At 35.8% G+C, this 18,953-nt stretch overlaps 1 protein-coding gene across 11 annotated transcripts in view; it reads right to left on the reverse strand.

Moving 5' to 3' along the window:
* Positions 1 to 18,953, reverse strand: part of VPS13B (vacuolar protein sorting 13 homolog B) — a 780,541-nt gene that overhangs the window by 437,883 nt on the left and 323,705 nt on the right. For all 11 annotated transcript variants that reach the window (XM_070477337.1, XM_070477338.1, XM_020914637.2 and 8 more), the window contains one exon: positions 743 to 870. In XM_070477337.1, coding sequence (XP_070333438.1) covers positions 743 to 870 — 128 coding nt within the window. The remainder of the gene's footprint in view (positions 1 to 742; positions 871 to 18,953) is intronic.

An 18,953-nucleotide genomic window follows, 5' to 3' on the forward strand; every position in this document is an offset into this window, starting at 1 on the left:
TTCTTGTTCATAAGGTGGGAGCAATATTCTTCTGCAATTGTCGACATCTTGAACAGAAATGGAAGGTCCCAATACTTGGATATTACTATCTGGTACACATAAAATTCTATAAAGATGCCTCTGTTATCAGTCTGTCACATCTTATTTCAAGACAAAAGAGTCTACATGAAAACTTAAAAAAGGTTGTGGTACCCTTACTCAGTTCCTATTAAATGGAGATAAGCATTTAATTGTGTATTTTCATCAATTAAAACATGATCTGGAAGATGTGTAATTCAGTAAGATTAAATTATGTATTTTAAACTGAGAAGAAAATTTAGTAACAATAGTTATAATATTTTCATATTTAATATGTAATTAGGTAGGAAGAAAAATTAGGTAATCCTTTTAATTCAATTGAAGCTTTTATTTCAGTACTAAAATAAGTATGTTATTGGTATATTGACCCTTTAAAATATTTCAAATAATGCTTAAAAGAAACAAAAAGTGAATTTTTAAAATTCAAATAACATTTCAAAATTTGCATAATTTTGTAACTTATCAGGAAGACCATATGTGTTTCATATCACTTTGTTATTAATCTGCAAAGAGCACCAATAGTTTTCATTTAAATTGTGAAAGTGAGGTTGTATACATGAGTGTCACCAGTGAGAAAATTTTTATTGATCTTAAAAGCACTGAAAATTAAAAAGAAAAAAGCAACCAAGAACTTAAACAATGGTATTTCTAACTTTCATTTTACCTGCAGGGTTAGACTCTTAACTGCATTCCATACTACTCCAATAAACTCTTTCATTCTTTCTTCAGGACTTCTACAGCCTTCAGTTATATTCAGCACAGCTTTCACAGGAACTGACAATGGTCTGGATTCTAAGAATAAGAACAGGTAGGATGATTTAATAGAAATGTACCATGTAGTTTCACATAAATATACAGAAAATATTTCCACTATTACTTCTTCCCTTGTTTAAAATTTAAAAATATATGATTATAAAATATATTAGATCATATTAACTGAAAGAATTACTGATTTTTACAATTATTCCAAATTTAAAAAAACAATCTGTTAATAGTTAAGACAGTGAAGATGACTCTTTTTCAGAGACTGATGACTGGAATGTTGGTTTGTGGAGTAACAGTAATGTTCTATTTTTTGAATACATGGGTGTGTTTACATTGTGAAAATTTACTTAATTATAACCTAACAATCAGTTCATTTCTCAGTATGAAGTTAAAACATAAATAAAAATCTTATAGAAAAAGAAAACTGAACTTCCTTCATCCAGAATTAATAGAAAATGTGTCTTCCCAAATGTGAATTTTCCTGAGAATAAAAGCTTACTCACAGTATCTCTCAACTTAAAACACTGGTTTTGACAGTAAGCAAAAGAAGCACTGGGCTTCCTTGGGGGCTCAGACAGTAAAGAATCTGCCTGCAATGCAGGAGACCCAGGTTCAATCCCTGGGTTGGGAAGATTCCCTGGAGAATGGAATGGCTACCCCATTACAGTACTCTTGTCTGGAGAATTCCATGGAGAGAGGAGCCTGATGGGCTATAGTCCATGGGGTCACAAAGATTTAGACATAACTGAGCAACTGAACTGAACTGAACTGAGCAATTGACACTTTCATTTTAACTTTCAAAAAAACTGATCACATAAAAGCCAGGTAGATGTTACAAGAATTTTCTTCATCTAAAACAAAGAACTTAGAGAACTTCAATAATTTTTATAATGAAAATTTCAGAAGTCAAATAATAATTTATAACAATATATGTGGACATGTCTATATATACATTACATTTTTATGTTACTGCATAACATAATTGATAGGGTGTTATTTTAAATACCATAAAATAAATGACTCAGATCTTGGTTTTCAAGACTTTTACTAAGCTAAATTTGATAATCATTGGACAGTCTGCAAAGTAAGTGCTACCACATCATCACTATGAGAATGACAAGTGCTATTACCTACTCATACTTTCCCTTTCCCTCTATTTGGTTCACATATTTGCACTTATAGCAGATTTAAAGTACCTTAAGGGCATGGAACATAAACCTTTTATACTCATACTAATAACACCACAGTCTACCACATTATACATATTAGAAACATTCAAAAAATGTTTGTTAAAAAAAAAAACAGTTGGAGAGAGATCCAACTGGAGCATTCTAGGCAGATGGGAACAACACTGCAAAACATCAAGATGGGAGTGTACTTAGGATTTTCAAGAAACCATATAAAAGCAAGGATGGTTGGAACAGAGTAAGAATGACAGAAGCAAGAGACGAGGTCAGAGGTACCAATAGGGACCAAATCACACAGGGCTTACACAGGCCATGGTAAGGAGGTTGGATTTTATTTTGAGGGAGACAGGATATGACTCTAAATACAATCTTGAAATTAATGGACATATTTTGAGAGAATTTCTCTGGCTACTGTGTAGAAAACGGTCTACATAAATATTAAAACAAAAAGACAAGCTGTGACAGGTGGTAGTAGCAATAGAGCTAACAAGAATGGTGAATTTCTGTATTATTTTAAAGATATAGCCAACACAATTTACTGATGGATTAAAATTACAATAAGAGAGAAAAGTAAAGCAAGGGTAACTCCAGGTTTTATATTTGATCAACTGGAAGAATGGCACGAGAGGGAAAAGGAAAAGGAAATATAGTTTTAGACCTATCAGGGTAAAATTTCTATTGCAGGTTCAAATGAAGATATCAAAGTGTCATATGGATAAACAACAAAAAATGGGAAAAATATGAACAAATAATTCATATAAAATATAATTTGGCCAAAAAGCTTACTAAGATATGCTCAACTTTCCCAATAATAAAATAAAAATTAAGGCAACAATCAAATATTCAACTGTCATGTTGGCAAACATTTTAAACAGTTAATTTGTATTTTTGAAAACATCTGACATTGCAGAAGCCCTTTGTTAGAATGTTTCATATACTGGGACTATAAGGATAGCTTGTAGAGTGAAATTACAAGACAGGATATTTAAAAATGCAAGTTTTTCTACAAAGTAATTCCATTTCTAAAAACCTATACTACAGAAATACTAAAACATATGATTTGTGAGATTCATACCAATAATTTGAAAAATGTTTCGTATCAGCAGTATTATTTGAAATAGTGAAAAAAAGGGAGAGAGGCAAGGAGGAGAAAGGAGAGGAAGCAAATGCTAAGCAATTTATCTATTCATCAAAAAAGATATGGTTAAATTAACTTTGGAATACTTGTGATAAGGATTATAATTCAATCATTTAAAAATGAGGAACAGTTGAACATATGACAGAAATCATATTTTTGATACACTGTGAGCTGAAAGTATATGTATTTCCGTAGTACATTCCACATGTTTTTAAAACAGTATGTGAGGTTGAGCATGTGTTTATCTCATTAACACAGTTATAGAGAGGTAAAATATAAACCCTTGTCTTTATTGAAGACAATAAAATGGAATTGATGAGGGGTGAGAGGGGAGGAGGTTTTTAACTTTTTACTGTAATTTCAGAATTAATGTTTTACAGCAGTAAGTCATGTCTGACTCTTTGTGACCCCATGGACTGTAGCCTGCCAGGCTCCTCTGTTCATGGGATTCTCCAGGGAAGAATACTGGAGTGGGTTGCCATGCCCTCCTCCAGGGGATCTTCCCAACCCAGGGTCAGAACCAAGGTCTCCCACATTGCAGGTGGATTTTTTACCATCTGAGCCACAAAGGAAGCCCAAGAATGCTGGAGTGGGTAACCTAACCCTTCCCCAGGGGATCTTCCCAAGTCAGGGATTAAACCGGGGTCTTCCCACATTGCAGGTGGATTCTTTAGCACCTGAGTTACCAGAGAAGCCCTATTTTAAAATAAAACACATCTTAATTTACTTTCCACTCACCTCGGACCTTACAGTTATTCTTTTATATCTTAGCAGGTATGAGAAGAATACAGAGACATAAACTTACTGTAGAACTCTGCCAATTTAAATAACTAACTTAAATGTAGACCAACCACATCCAAGCACGCACAGAGATGTTTACAGAAGCTTTATTCATAACTATCAAAACCTGAAAGCAACCAAGATGTCCTTTAGAAGGCGAGCTGCTAGATAAACTGTGGTACATTTAGAAAATGGATTATTATTCATTAATAGAAATGAGCCATAAAAACACATGGAATAAATTTAAGTACATATTTCTAAGTGACAGAAGCCCATCCGAAAAGACTACGTACTGAATGCTTCCAACTATCTGAGAATCTGGAAAATGCATAAATATGGAGATAATAAAAAGATTAGCACAGAAGTTAAGGAGAGAAGATCAACAGGCAGAGCAAAGAGAATTTGGGGGACATTGAAACTACTCTGTATATCACTGTATTGGAGGGTATATGTTGTTATACATTTGTTCAAACAAAAGAACATATTACACGATGAATGATCCCTATTGAGAAATATGGACTTTGGATGATAATGATGGATAAATATAAATTCATCAAGTGTAACAACATACCACTTTGGTGGGGTTTTTGATAATGAGGGAGACTACACATGTGTGGGGCAGTGGATACATGAGAAATCTCTGAACCTTCCCCTCAATTTAAATGTGAGCCTAAAATGGCTCTAAGAAAATAAATTCTAAAAATATAAATAAATTTTTAAAATGCAGGCCAAATTTTAAAACTCCTTGAAATCATGGATACCACAGGTTTCCACAAAAACTGCTTATGGTCAAATTTTTAAAATCTACTGATAGAGAATATTAATATTGTATAAATAATGTTATTACAATTTGAAAATAAAACCATCTAATAAATTTTAATATTATCAAGCAGATTGGACACCATTACCTGACTGTTAAGTGATATTTAAAGTCACTACACACCAAAAGCTGTATTTGCTGATATTGTGATTTAAGAAGTTATATGAGGTGCTGAAATCTCTATGTGGCTTAAAAGTGTTTTCCAAAGAGCTATGAAAAACATAATCAGTTTAAAAATCTCATTAAGTAGAATGATCTGGCTATTATAAGTGTAAAAGCGCCTATTTTAGATACACTAATTTTCAATCCATCATATTCATATTATCTAAAAGACAAGAGAATAGGAAGACAAGCTTGTCTTTACAAAAGATAATTTTTTTGTAATTATGTACATTTTACAGGTAGCACAGGTATACTCTAAAAAACTGCCAATTTTGAACCATACTTTATTTAACCAAAATGTCTGTAACATCAACTACATGTTGGGGACTAATCTAACGTCAGAAGTTAATGATAAGTACATCTAAAGTCAAGAATACTATTCATGTTAAATGTTGCAATGTGTAATAAAAAGTTCATCAAGTTGCTGTAAATACAGAGAATAATGATTAAAAATTAACTGATATAAGACAAGACACAGAACATACAGACAAAACTTGAAGATTACCAGATCTGAAACAAAGTGACTTTCCTTTTTTAATCACAACAAACCTACTGTTTTAGTTCTACCTTAAACATCATTTCCTGAGAAATGGTCACTGAATTCCTCAAATTAGATTTCGCCCTTCCTCTATAATCTCATAGAATTCTGACATAATTCTGTATAATAGATTTAATTCTTCATGGCATAATTCGAATGTTTGAGTATTTGTTTCTCCAAAGGAAGCAGAAGAGCACAGTAATACTGTACAGCAATAAATGCAGTGGTTACTAGTGGGACTTCAAAGATACATTCTAGACTCTGCTGCCCCTCTCCCCACTAATCTTACTCTTTCAATGAGAAATGATCTTTATGTATGTATTTATTAATCTAACACCAGCTAGATAAAACTGGCTGAAAAAGCATAAAGCTTGAAACTCCAAGCCACAGAAGTAAATGTCTATATTTTTTGCCTCTATATGTCAGTCAATGATTTACATCAAAACATTTTTTAACCTTCTCGTGGCTGACCTAGAACCTGGTAACAATTACTTAAAGTCAATATGTCAAAAACCTCTCTTCTTATTTTGAGGATTTAAGTAATGGTGTCAATGGTTAAATGGTAACTCTGAGTATTCTACAGTATGTCTAGAACAATGGCACCAAATAATGACATTTGATACCAAATGGTTTATGTTCCTGAAGTTCAAGATTCTCATCATAACAAGATTACTTAATGATACCAAGGAATCAAAAAACATTTGTTCAGTGGTGGTAGAATTCAGTTCTCAGAGTAAGTGTTTCTCAGAATTAAGCTGTTTCTGTTCCAAGCTTCTATTATCTGTTGCATAAGAGTCTCAGAGAGGTGCTGTAACAAAAGTTGGCCAACTTTGGTATTTGTTCGATAAAGAAGGATGACTTCTAATGGGAAATTAAGAAAAAAAATTTCTATAGCAATGTTTCCCTTAAACATAAGACTTCAAACCACCAATTTATATAATTATGTACTTTATTCAGTAAACTGCAATTCAGTTTTGGTAGTGCTACAACCAAGACAGTATTCATTCCACTGAAAGGACAATCCACGTTTCCTATATTTATTTCATGTAGCACCATGAAATAATAAGAGTGCCTTGCTCAGTAAGCATTAGCTGAAATCAATCATTAATATTTTAAAAAGAGGAAAAAATCATATGTGTATCTTCTTTAAATAAATCTTTCCCTAATAGTGTATTGACATTGTGTTTAAAACGCACCTTTGTGTAAGGTACATATTTATGACTTATAGTTTTATTTTTATTTAAAGTTTTAAAAAATCACCAAGAAAAAAACTGTGTCAATCTTTAGTTCCTCCTTTATGTTATTGGGAAATCAAGTTGTTCAGTCATGTATTTACTCTTAATTTTACTAGTCAAAGTCCTTAAAATGGCTCATAAATTCCTACAGGATCAGGATCCCCACTATCCTTTTGACTTCCCCTTCCATCCCTCTTCCCAGGACTTTCTGCTTCAGTCAGATTGTACTCCTTGCTATTTCTTGAAGGCAAGACTACTGGAAAAAATGCTACTGAAGAACACAGCAGAAGAGGAATCACACCACCTGTCTCTCAATCCCCCAATTCCTTAATCTGAAGGAGATCTAACAAGGATTTAGGGAATCACAACACAACAGAAAAAAAAGCAGATGTGTGTATCTTCTTATATTGCTATTCTTCCATTCCATTGGTGTGGCCTAGAAAACACTTGAAAATGCGATAAAGGAAAATGCGATCCCCTTCCAAGACTTATGAGATATGGAAAATTGCTTAGTTCAATTCAATAAGCATTACTGAGTGCCTAGTCTTGCTAGGACCTTCAGAAACAAAGAAGCATAAGATGGAGATTATGTCTTTGAGGAGCTTACACTGGAAAGACAGAAATGAATGAATAACAAACTTACTAAATGGATAGGTAGCACAGACCTATTTTAGAAAATTTTATCATTATGTGGAGAAGGAAATGACAACCCACTCCAGTATTCTCACTTGGAGAATTCCATGGACAGGAGCCTAGTGGGCTACAGTGCATGGGGTCAAGAGTCAGACACAACTTAGTGAATGAGCTTGCACCACAAATGCATAGCTACAGAAAAGAAGTTGTTAACTCACTCATAAGCCTCATAATGACTCTGATGTCACTGGAAAGAAATATACGTCTTGCAAAAGGTAAGAAAAATACAACCTGTTACCTCTCCCAAATATCTGATAAATATCCCTGGGAACAAATCTGAAAAGGTGCAGGATATCAATTTAAGTCAATAGAGGATGGAAGAAAGGCAGGCTAAGGAATGTGATTATTAAGTCCCTAAATAAAATAACTAAAGAAATAGGATTTATTCATTCATGAAGTAATTATTTACTCAATTTGCTCAATGCCAGAAGTAGCTGTTAGATTCTGGGAATACAAATGTGAGTAAGTCAGATACAGCATGATAAGCATTATGAGGAATAGAAAAGAGGTACTAAGGTAGGGAAGCCTGGAAGAATGGCACAGACCTATATTAGAAAGACTGAAAGGGAAAAGTTTCTTTATTGAAAGGATAACATTTAAATAAAAACTTAATAGTTATGAAAATAGCAATGGAAGCAATAGAAACAGAATATGCAAAAGATCCCAGGCAAGAAAAAGCGTGCAGTGTTTGAAGAAGTGAAAGATGATCAATGTAACACAAAACGACAAAAGATGAAATGAAATAAGCCTACAGAGAGAGGATCAGGTCAAACTCTGTCAGCCTCGGTAAGGAGTTTGGATTCTACCTTAAGTGCAACAGGAAGTCACAAAAGCATTTCAAGTAGGGAATAAAATGATCCAATTTAGATTTTTAATAAGATGACTCTTGCTGTCATCTAGACAACAAATGATAAAATAATCTGGAAATGACCCTAGGGAGACTAATCAGGATATCCTTACATTATTCTACATAAGAATTATACAGTTCTGACTAGGAAAGCAACATACAAACAGACTGAAACAAAAGACTAAAGAATAACTTGGAGGCAGGACAGACAGGCAAGGAGATACTAAAGATGAGTCCTGGGTTTCAGCCTTGAGCAACATGGTCAATGGTGGTAAGGGGAGGTACAGAGTTATACAGATTTGATATAAGTTTGACTTTAAGCACCTGTAAGATACCCAAACAGAGCTGTCCAGGGAACTGAACATGAAACACCTTAAAAGAAGAAGAAGAAGAAGAAGAAAATAGAAGAAAAGAAGCAATAAAGCAAGTTAGTTAAAACAAATGTAAAACAGAAAGATCATCAGTATGAAATGTTACTATATAAAAATGGAAACACTGGGTTTTAAGTCAGCTTTAGAATGATTACAATCAAATAAACAAGAAGAAATAAAATTACACTGCAGTGTCAAAACCTAATAAATAAAATAAGCTTCACTTTGCTTGAAGTCTATAGCTTTCCTCTTAAAATGCAAACATAAAAGAAGTGATCGTATGTTTTATCTGAATTGCATTTTACCATACATATATACAGAACTTTCACGTATCTTACTTTTAGTCTTTTAACAAGACTTAAAACTGTGAGATAGTTGCGTACACTTATTACCATATAAATGAATAAGTTATGGCTATCTGAGATTAGCTTAACATGGGATGGGAACTGGGTTAAAACTGTTTGTTTGTGTAACTAATTTACTGGTTTTCCTACTATACCTTCCTAATTCTTGATCTATATTTCACACTGATCATGGTTTTTGGCAACTCTATTTGGCATTGGGGTTCCTTGGTGGTTCAGCTGGTAAAGAACCTGCATACAATGAAGAAGACCCCAGTTCAATTTCTGGGTTGGGAAGACATGCTAGAGAAGGGACAGGCTACCCACTCCAGTATTCATCGGCTTCCCTGGTGGCTCAGCTGGCAAAGAATCCACCTGCAATGTGGAAGACCTGGGTTCGATCCCTGGGTTGGGAAGACTACCTGCAGAAGGGAAAGGCTACCAACTCCAGTATTCTGGCCTGGAGAATTCCATGGACTCTATAGTCCATGGGGTCGCAAAGAGTTGGACATGACTAAACGACATTCACTCACTCACTATTTGGCAATATAACATTAAATAACCTGAAGAAAAAATGACATTTACATAATAATGTTATTTTAAAATTTCTGGAGTTTGGATAATATATAAACCTTTAAGAAACTTGCCGTAAGAACTGCAATGTTGCCTGAGACTTTTCATTAAAATATAAACTACGTTTGATACTATCACTCCTGAAAGCCCCTTGGGAAATAATGGCTTTTGGATTCTGCAAGTCAGCGTGACATGGCATGCAAAATTGCATCTCATGCCGAGCCAACCAGGAAAATATATGTCATCACTATGTGACATTCAGAATTTCATCTGGAAACTATAATCTTGTTCTGACTGCAAAATAAGGGAAAAAAGACTGCATACAAAACAATTTGGTTGAATTTTTGCTGAATTCTTGCCAGTTTGTATAAAATATTAGAATAACTCATTTCCAAAGAAGACCATACATTTAAAACCTTTCCATGTACTTAATATCACCATATATTCTCAAAGAACTTCAAAATTAACTGATAAATTTTAAATTGTGTTATAATCTGAATTAATGAATCTGCTTAAAAACTGTTTATAACGAATCAGTTTCAAAATTAATAAATTCTTCAAGGTAGAACTGTATTTTCAAAACTATATATAACAGAACACTTCTCAACTTTGTTCCACACTTGGGTTGGGATATTTAAAAGGCAAAGGAGTAAGGTAGCGAGGACAATAATTAGTGAGTTAGTGAGTAAACTAACTCCAGTATGATGTAGAATGTAAAAGTAACTTCTCAATATTTAAATAATTTACCTTCTATCTTCTCTGGAAAGCAGCACTGAAATATATACAATTCAATGTATAAAATAGGTATCTAGTGGGAAGTTACTATATAACACAGGAAGCTCAACCAGGTCCTCTGTGACAACCTAGAGGGGTGAGACAGGCGTGGAGGGCAGAAGGGAAGGTCAACGGTAGGGGGGATATATGTATATTTATGGCTGATTCACCTCATAGTATAGCAGAAACTAATATAACATTGTAAAGGAATTATCCTCCAATTAAAAAGAAATTTTTAAAAAGCTATCTCCTCTGACAAAATTCAGTGAAGTCTATATTTTACTTTCAAAGTAAAAATGAGAGATAAACTTGGGACATATTAAAAGAAACCATATATAAATTTCCTCTTACTGTCTCAGAAAAATTAAAAAACAAAAAAAAGCCAAGGAGGTAAGGAAACATGTATTTTTTTTAATTAAATATGAAATAATGACTGGTCTAATTCTTGAGAATTGAGGTTTCAAGAAGAAAAGACATTATGAGCGTGCTATACAAACCATAGTATATTTATATATAAAAATAAATAAACCTAGTTTGCTTAACAAACTTAACACATTCTCTAAATGAATCAGCAAACATTAGAAGAATTCTTCTGGACACAGTAGGACATACTAAAAAAAGTATAAATTACATTTTTCAACAGAGCCTATGATTTACTGGAAGACTCCTCATATGAATACTAGCAATGCCAGAAATTCAGGAATGCAGTCGTGTGAAGTGAGTAGTGCAATTATCAGACATGTCCATAAAAGATCATCAGCAAGTGATCAAGGGATGTTCGTGAAACATAAAAATCAAATGTTAAAAAACAAGTCTATATTTAGAGCCATCTGGACGATGGCTAAAATATCATATGATCATCTGGCAACTATTGGAATCCTTTAGGAAAGTAAGCTTACAAATTGTCTCATTATAAATTACTGCCTAGAATAGCACAGAATAATTTATTACCCAAGGTAGCACAGAAACAACGTATAAGTTAATGTGACTATTAAGTAGAATTTTTAAATCTACAGACTGCTAATAGTTTTTCCCACAAATTTTAGGTTTACAAATAAATTCTCTTACAAAGTAAAAAAGGCAAAAGAGCAATTTAATAAATCTTTATTTCATTAAGTTCTGATTACCTTCTGATTAATATTTTAAATTTATTTTATGTTAAACATACTTCATTAGATAAACTTTATTTTAAACCTTTCTCTATTCCATAAGGGGAAAATTTTTGAGAATCAAATTTTACCCGAGACAATAAAATCAATTACACATTATGCATTAGTGTGTATTCTCACGCTTTAATATTTTCCTATGAAACTAAATATCTAATTAATCCCAAAGGAATGGAATTTTATGCTAAATTACATGATTAAAGTGAGCAACTTCTAACATACATAAATCCACAAAAATATATTTCTTGTACATGACATGAATACTAATTCCACACTATAATTAGGAACATATCTGCTCAACATTCAAGCTTAATTATATTAAGGATGACTTAAACAGATTTAGATGAATTACTATATTGGTGTGCCCCATTTTACTGACAATCAAAAATTATTACAAAATTAGAACCCAAAATATATCAGCACCTTCAGGAGCAACTAGTATTAGAAAAATTAGAAATGTCCCTCCTTAAAACCATCCTACTAGTTATACTGCCTTGGATAGAATGATTTTTTTAGATGAAGGAATTTCAAGCTTGGAGTAAAATGTTAAACTAATAAACTAATAAAAAAATTTGGCAATTGTAATATCATGTTCTATTTTCTTGTAAGGAGCATATTTCTTGTATATGAAAACCAAGGAGTTTGCCTTGAAAAAATTATACATTTACTAATCTCTTACATTCTCTGAAGCAATGCAAGGAAACCACTACTTATCCTGCATCAATACTTATTTGCAGAGAAACAATTAACTAAACTGACATATAATGATATATACTTTATCTTCTTACCTCTTTCTCAGAATAAGTGGCAATTCTCTGTTAAATCTTATACCTGCTTATAAGATCTTATATTTTACTTTATCTGTAATATCACTGTATAAATTATTATAAGCTTTACTGTAGTTCTAATTTTTTCTTCTCTCCCATTTGCCTCACTGTAATATTGACATATCCAAGTTACAGTACAATTTTCTCGAAAGAGTAGTATACAGAGGCTGTCTCTACATGTTCAACTCCCAATCATTTGCTAAAAACTAAAGCGCCTCTGGCCAGCAGACATTGGTCAATTAGTTTTTCACATTCATTGTTCCTGGAAGTATTTAAGGAGTCAAATTAAAAGTCCTTCTATTATCTTAACTGTGTACTTACAGTACTTTAGACATTAGAGGTACAGAAACATGTAAGATGAAAATGGCTAGTATTTTTTAAAGAGCTATCATTTATGAAGGATACTGTGTTTTTTAAAGTTTTCATCTCCATCACAGACATCAGACAATTTCATCAGGAATTCCAAATTAATGTTCATAATGTTTCCCAAACATAGGATAGACAGATGTCATAACTTTGAATGGTTTCCTTGTCTTGAAGGATATATAGATTCTCTAGAAGATTATTTAGAATTCTGTGATATTGTCTTCATGTGAAATATGCTTTTATTTTGACTTGGCCTGCCCTACATCCCTATATCACTGCAATAGAGCTGTTCTGCTGTCAACACATTTCCAAACATCAAGTACATATTCCCCCTGTAGCCAGCTACTTAAGTCAGGTCCATTGAAATTGGAAGAGGATGTGTGCTTCTTGATAAATAATTAAAAAGCAAAACCAAACCCAGTGCAGTATCACCAAACCTTGGTGTTGATGTGCCAGAACTGTTACATAATGTGTGTGCTAAGTCACTTCAGTCATGTCTGACTCTTTGTGACCAAATGGACTGTAGCCTGCCAGGCTCCTCTGTACATGGCATTCTCCAGGCAAAGATACAGGAGTGGGTTGTCATTTCCTTCTCCAGAGGATCTTCCTGACCCAAGAATCGAACCCACATTTCTTACGTCTCCTGTCTTGGCAGGTGGGTTCTTTACCACTAGCGCTACCTGGGAAGCCCTCATAACTTGGGGATGAACTTAAGACCAACTTTGGGCCTTAGGTTGTGAATACAAAAACAAAAAGATTATTTCAATAAGAATTCAGGAATAAATGACAGAGCTACTTGTAAAATTCAGTTAAATAATTAAAATGTGCATTTCACAACACTGTGAATACACGTCCTCAACACATGACGGGGTTATGTTCTGATAAACCCATCATAAAGTGAAAATATCTTAAGTTGAAAATGCATTTAATACACCTAACCTACTGAACTTCAGAGCTTAGCCTAGCCTATCTTAAATGTGCCCAAAAGACTTGTATTAGCCTACAGTTAGGAGAGGAGATCAGTTCTGGGTGTTCATTGGAAGGACTGATGCTGAAGCTGAAACTCCAATACTTTGGCCACCTCATGCGAAGAGTTGACTCATTGGAAAAGACCCTGATGCTGGGAAGGATGGGGGCAGGAGGAGAAGGAGACGACAGAGGGTGAGATGGCTGGATGGCATGATGGACTCAATGGACATGAGTTTCAGTAAACTCTGGGAGTTGGTGATGGATAGGGAGGCCTGGCCTGCTGAGATTCATGGGGTCGTAAAGCGTCGGACATGACTAAGAGACTGAACTAACTGACTGACTGAGAAAAAGTTATCTAACGCAAAGGCTATTCTCTCTAAACTGTTGAATATCTCATGTAACTTATTAAGTAGTGTACTGAGAGTAAAAACCAAAATAGTTGTATGGCTGTTGAGTCTATTGGTCCTTTACTCTGGCAGTCAGAAGGCTGACTGAAAGGTGTGGCTCACTACCCCTGCCCAGCATTACCACAGAATTACCTCATATTGCTAGTCTCGAAAAAGATCAAAATTCAGATTCAAAGTACAGTTTCTGTGGAATGCATATGGCTTCACACTATCATAAAGTCGAAAAACCTTAAGTCAAAAATTATTGTGAGTAGGGTACCGTCTCTGAACTTAACACAACTAAACTGTACACTTAAAACGGTTAAAATAAAGATCATAAAAGTAAAACAGGGGAGGAGCCAAGATGGCGGAGGAATAGGACGGGGAGACCACTTTCTCCCCTACAAATTCATCGAAAGAACATTTGAACACTGAGCAAATTTCACAAAACAACTTCTGATCGCTAGCAGAGGACATCAGGCGCCCAGAAAAGCAGCCCATTGTCTTCGAAGGGAGGTAGGACAAAATATAAAAGATAAAAAGGGAGTCAAAAGAGCTACGGGCGGAGACCCATCCCGGGAAGGGAGTCTTAATAGAGGAAGTTTCCAATCACCAGGAAACCCTCGCATTGGCGGGACCGGGGGAAGTTTTCGGCAATCTAACTGGGAGGAAAAATTGAACAAGGCCCACAGATTACGTGCCTAAAAGCAACTCCCAGCAGAAAAGTACCCCAGACGCCCGTACCCGCCAGCAACAAGCGGGGGTGGAACAGAGAGGAGCGGGCGGCATTGCTTAGGGTACGATCGGAGGGAGCTTTTTTAAACTGTGGGATATCAAGGGTCAAAATTAACCAGCCCGAACACACTGCCGGTGGTTCGCAAAACAAAGGGACTGAGAAACTCTAGAGAAGAGCCAGCCCATCCCCTCTGGAGGTAGGAGATGGGGGGAGGGGAAAAGGGCAAACTCAGCCCCTGAGAAACCACCCCCTCCCACACTGCAAACAGGCCCCCGGTTCCTATCTAAAGACTTCCTGAGACCCGACTGGCGGCACGCGCTGGGGCTGCAGAGGGAAAAAGCGCGCCGTATCCGGGGAGATTGTGCCCAAGCCTCTGGCTGCCTGAGCCGCTCGCCACGGAGGGAAAAGGCGCGCCACATCCATGGAGAGTGCGCCCAAGCCTCTGGCTGCCTGGGCCGATCGACGCGGAGGGAAAAGGCGCACTGCACCCGGGGAGAGTACGCCCATGCCTCCGGCTGCCTGAACCGCTCAGGCCAGGGAAGGCACAAAACGCAGGCGCAACCGAATCTGCGCTTTTGTGGAGTACCCGAAAACTGGAACCGCACTCAACGCAGGGCCCGCTCCATATAGAGCAGCCGGGAGCCTGAACAGTGTAGACGGGGAAAGCACTGACACCCGTAAGCGGGTTTAACCCAGTGTGGCCGGAACACGGTGAGCGCTATCCACACAGAGCGGTATCTGTCTGCAGCGCCCCGCCCTCCCCGTAGCAGGACTGAACTGAACTAGAGAACCTAAATAAGAGATCACCTCCGCCCGCCTGTATCAGGACGGAAATTAGACACCAAAGAGATGGCAAACAGAAGCCACATAAACAAAGGGAACCGCTTCAGAAAGGACCTGTGAAACAGATTAAAATCCCTGAAGGTAACACCGACTACATCGGAAGGGGCCTACAGATATCGAGAAGTGCAAGCTGAAAAGAGGAGCTATCTGAAATTGAACTGAACCTACGCTGACCGCAACAACTCCAGAGAAATTCCTAGATATATATGTATATATATATTTTTTTAATCTAAAAAAAAATTTTTTTTCTTTCCTTTTTTTATATTTTTCAATTTTTCTCTTTTATTTTCTTTTAAAATTCCCTATTACTCCCCCATTACTCCTCAACTTTCATTTTCATATATTTTTACGATTTTTTTAATTAGGGAAAAATTTTTTTTCTTTTTTTTTTCTTGTTTTTCTCTCCTATTTCCTTTTCAAGTCCTCTAATACTCCTCCATTATTCCTTAATTTTCATTTTCATTTCACTATAACCTTGCCAAAAAAAAAAGAGAGAGAAACCCTATTTTTAAACCGAACTTCATATACATTTCTAAATTTGTGTTTTTGTTTGTTTTTAAATATTGTATTTCAAAGAGTCTAACCTCTACACTAGATTTTTAATCTTTGTTTTTCAGTAGTATGTGATATAAATTTTGGACATTTAAGAATCCAATATTCAGTTCCCATTTCTATTCAGGAGTGTGGTGATACTCTCCCACTTTTGACTCTCTGTTTTCTACCTCAGAACACCTCTATTTCCTCCTTTCCCCTTCTCTTCCCAATCCAACTCTGTAAATCTTTGTGGGTGTCTGGGCTACGGAGAACACTTTGGGAACAGATAACTGTGTAGATCTGTCTCTCTCCTCTTGAGTCCCCTTTTTCTCCTCCTGCTCACCTCTATCTCCTTCCTCCCTCTCCTATTCTTCATGTAACTCGGTGAACCTCTCTGGTTGTCTCTCACGGTGGAGAATCTTTTCACCATTAACCTAGAAGTTTTATTATCAGTGCTGTATAGTTGGAGAAGTCTTGAGACTATTGGAAGAATAAAACTGAAATCCAGAGGCAGGAGACTTAAGCCCAAATCCTGAAAACACCAGAAAACTCCTGACTACACGGAACATTAAGGAATAAGAGACCATCCAAAAGCCTCCATACCTACACCAAAACCAACCACCACCCAAGAGCCAATAAGCTCCAGTACAAGACATACCACACAAATTCTTTAGCAACGCAGGAACATAGACCTGAGTGTCAACATACAGGCTATCCAAAGTCACACCTAACACACAGACGCATTGCAAAACTCATTACTGGACACTCCATTGCACTCCAGAGAGAAGAAATCCAATTCCATGCACCAGAACGCTGACACAAGCTTCCCTAACCAGGAAACCTTGACAACCAATCGTCCAACCCCACCCACTGGGTGAAACCTTCACAATAAAAAGGAACCTCAGACCACAAGAATACAGAAAGCCCACTCCAGACACAGCAATCTAAACAAGATGAAAAGGCAGAGAAATACCCAACAGGTAAAGGAACATGAAAAAAGCCCACCAAGTCAAACAAAAGAGGAGGAGATAGGGAATCTACCTGAAAAAGAATTTAGAATAATGATAATAAAAATGATCCAAAATCTTGAAAACAAAATGGAGTTACAAATAAATAGCCTGGAGACAAAGATTGAGAAGATGCAAGAAATGTTTAACAAGGACCTAGAAGAAATAAAAAAAAGTCAATTAAAAATTAATAATGAAATAAATGAGATCAAAAACACTCTGGAGGGAACCATGAGTAGAATAACAGAGACAGAAGATAGGATAAGTGAGTTAGAAGATAAAATGCTGGAAATAAATGAAGCAGAGAGGGAAAAAGAATCAAAAGAAATGAGGACAACCTCAGGGACCTCTGGGACAATGTGAAATGCCCCAACATTCGAATCATAGGAGTCCCAGAAGAAGAAGACAAAAAGAAAGGCCATGAGAAGATACTCGAGGAGATAATAGCTGAAAACTTCCCTAAAATGGCGAAGGAAATAGCCACCCAAGTCCAAGAAACCCAGAGAGTCCCAAACAGGATAAACCCAAGGCAAAACACCCCAAGACACATATTAATCAAATTAACAAAGATCAAACACAAAGAACAAATATTAAAAGCAGCAAGGGAGAAACAACAAATAACACACAAAGGGATTCCCATAAGGATAACAGCTGATCTATCAATAGAAACCCTTCAGGCCAGAAGGGAATGGCAGGACATACTTAGAGTAATGAAAGAGAATAACCTAAAACCCAGATTACTCTACCCAGCAAGGATCTCATTCAGATATGAAAGAGAACTCAAAAGCTTTACAGACAAGCAAAAGCTGAGAGAATTCAGCACCACCAAACCAGCTCTTCAACAAATACTAAAGGATCTTCTCTAGACAGGAAACACAGAAAGGTGGTATAAACGTGAACCCCAAACAACAAAATAAATGGCAACGGGACCATACCTATCAATAATTACCTTAAATGTAAATGGGTTGAATGCCCCAACCAAAAGACAAAGGCTGGCTGAATGGATACAAAAGCAAGACCCCTATATATGCTGTCTACAAGAGACCCACCTCAAAGCAAGGGACACATACAGACTAAAAGTGAAGGGCTGGAAAAAAATATTCCATGCAAACGGAGACCAAAAGAAAGCAGGAGTCGCAATACTCAGATAAAATAGACTTTCAAATAAAGGCTGTGAAAAGAGACAAAGATGGACACTACATAATGATCAAAGGATCAATCCAAGAAGAAGATATAACAATTATAAATATGTATGCACCCACCATAGGAGCACCGCAATATGTAAGGCAAACGCTAATGAGTATCAAAGAGGAAATTAACAGTAACACAATAATAGTGGGATACTTTAATGCCCCACTCACAACTATGGATAGATCAACTAAACAGAAAATTAACAAGGAAACACAAACTTTAAATGACATAATGGACCAGCTAGACCTAATTGACATCTATAGGACATTTCACCCCAAAACAATCAACTTCACCTTTTTCTCAAGTGCACACGGAACCTTCTCCAGAATAGATCACATCCTGGGCCATAAATCAAGTCTTGGTAAATTCCAAAAAAAACTGAAATCATTCCAGTCATCCTTTCTGACCACAGTGCAGTAAGATTAGATCTCAATTACAAGAAAAAAACTTGTTAAAAATTCAAACATATTGAGGCTAAATAACACACTTCTGAATAACCAACAAATCATGGAAGAAATCAAAAAAGATATCAAAATATGCATAGAAATGAATGAAAATGAAAACACAACAACCCAAAACCTATGGGACACTGTAAAAGCAGTGCTAAGGGGAAGGTTGATAGCATT

This window comes from Odocoileus virginianus, chromosome 15 (genome assembly GCF_023699985.2).
Source record: "Odocoileus virginianus isolate 20LAN1187 ecotype Illinois chromosome 15, Ovbor_1.2, whole genome shotgun sequence".
In the NCBI taxonomy this organism is placed as follows: domain Eukaryota; kingdom Metazoa; phylum Chordata; class Mammalia; order Artiodactyla; family Cervidae; genus Odocoileus; species Odocoileus virginianus.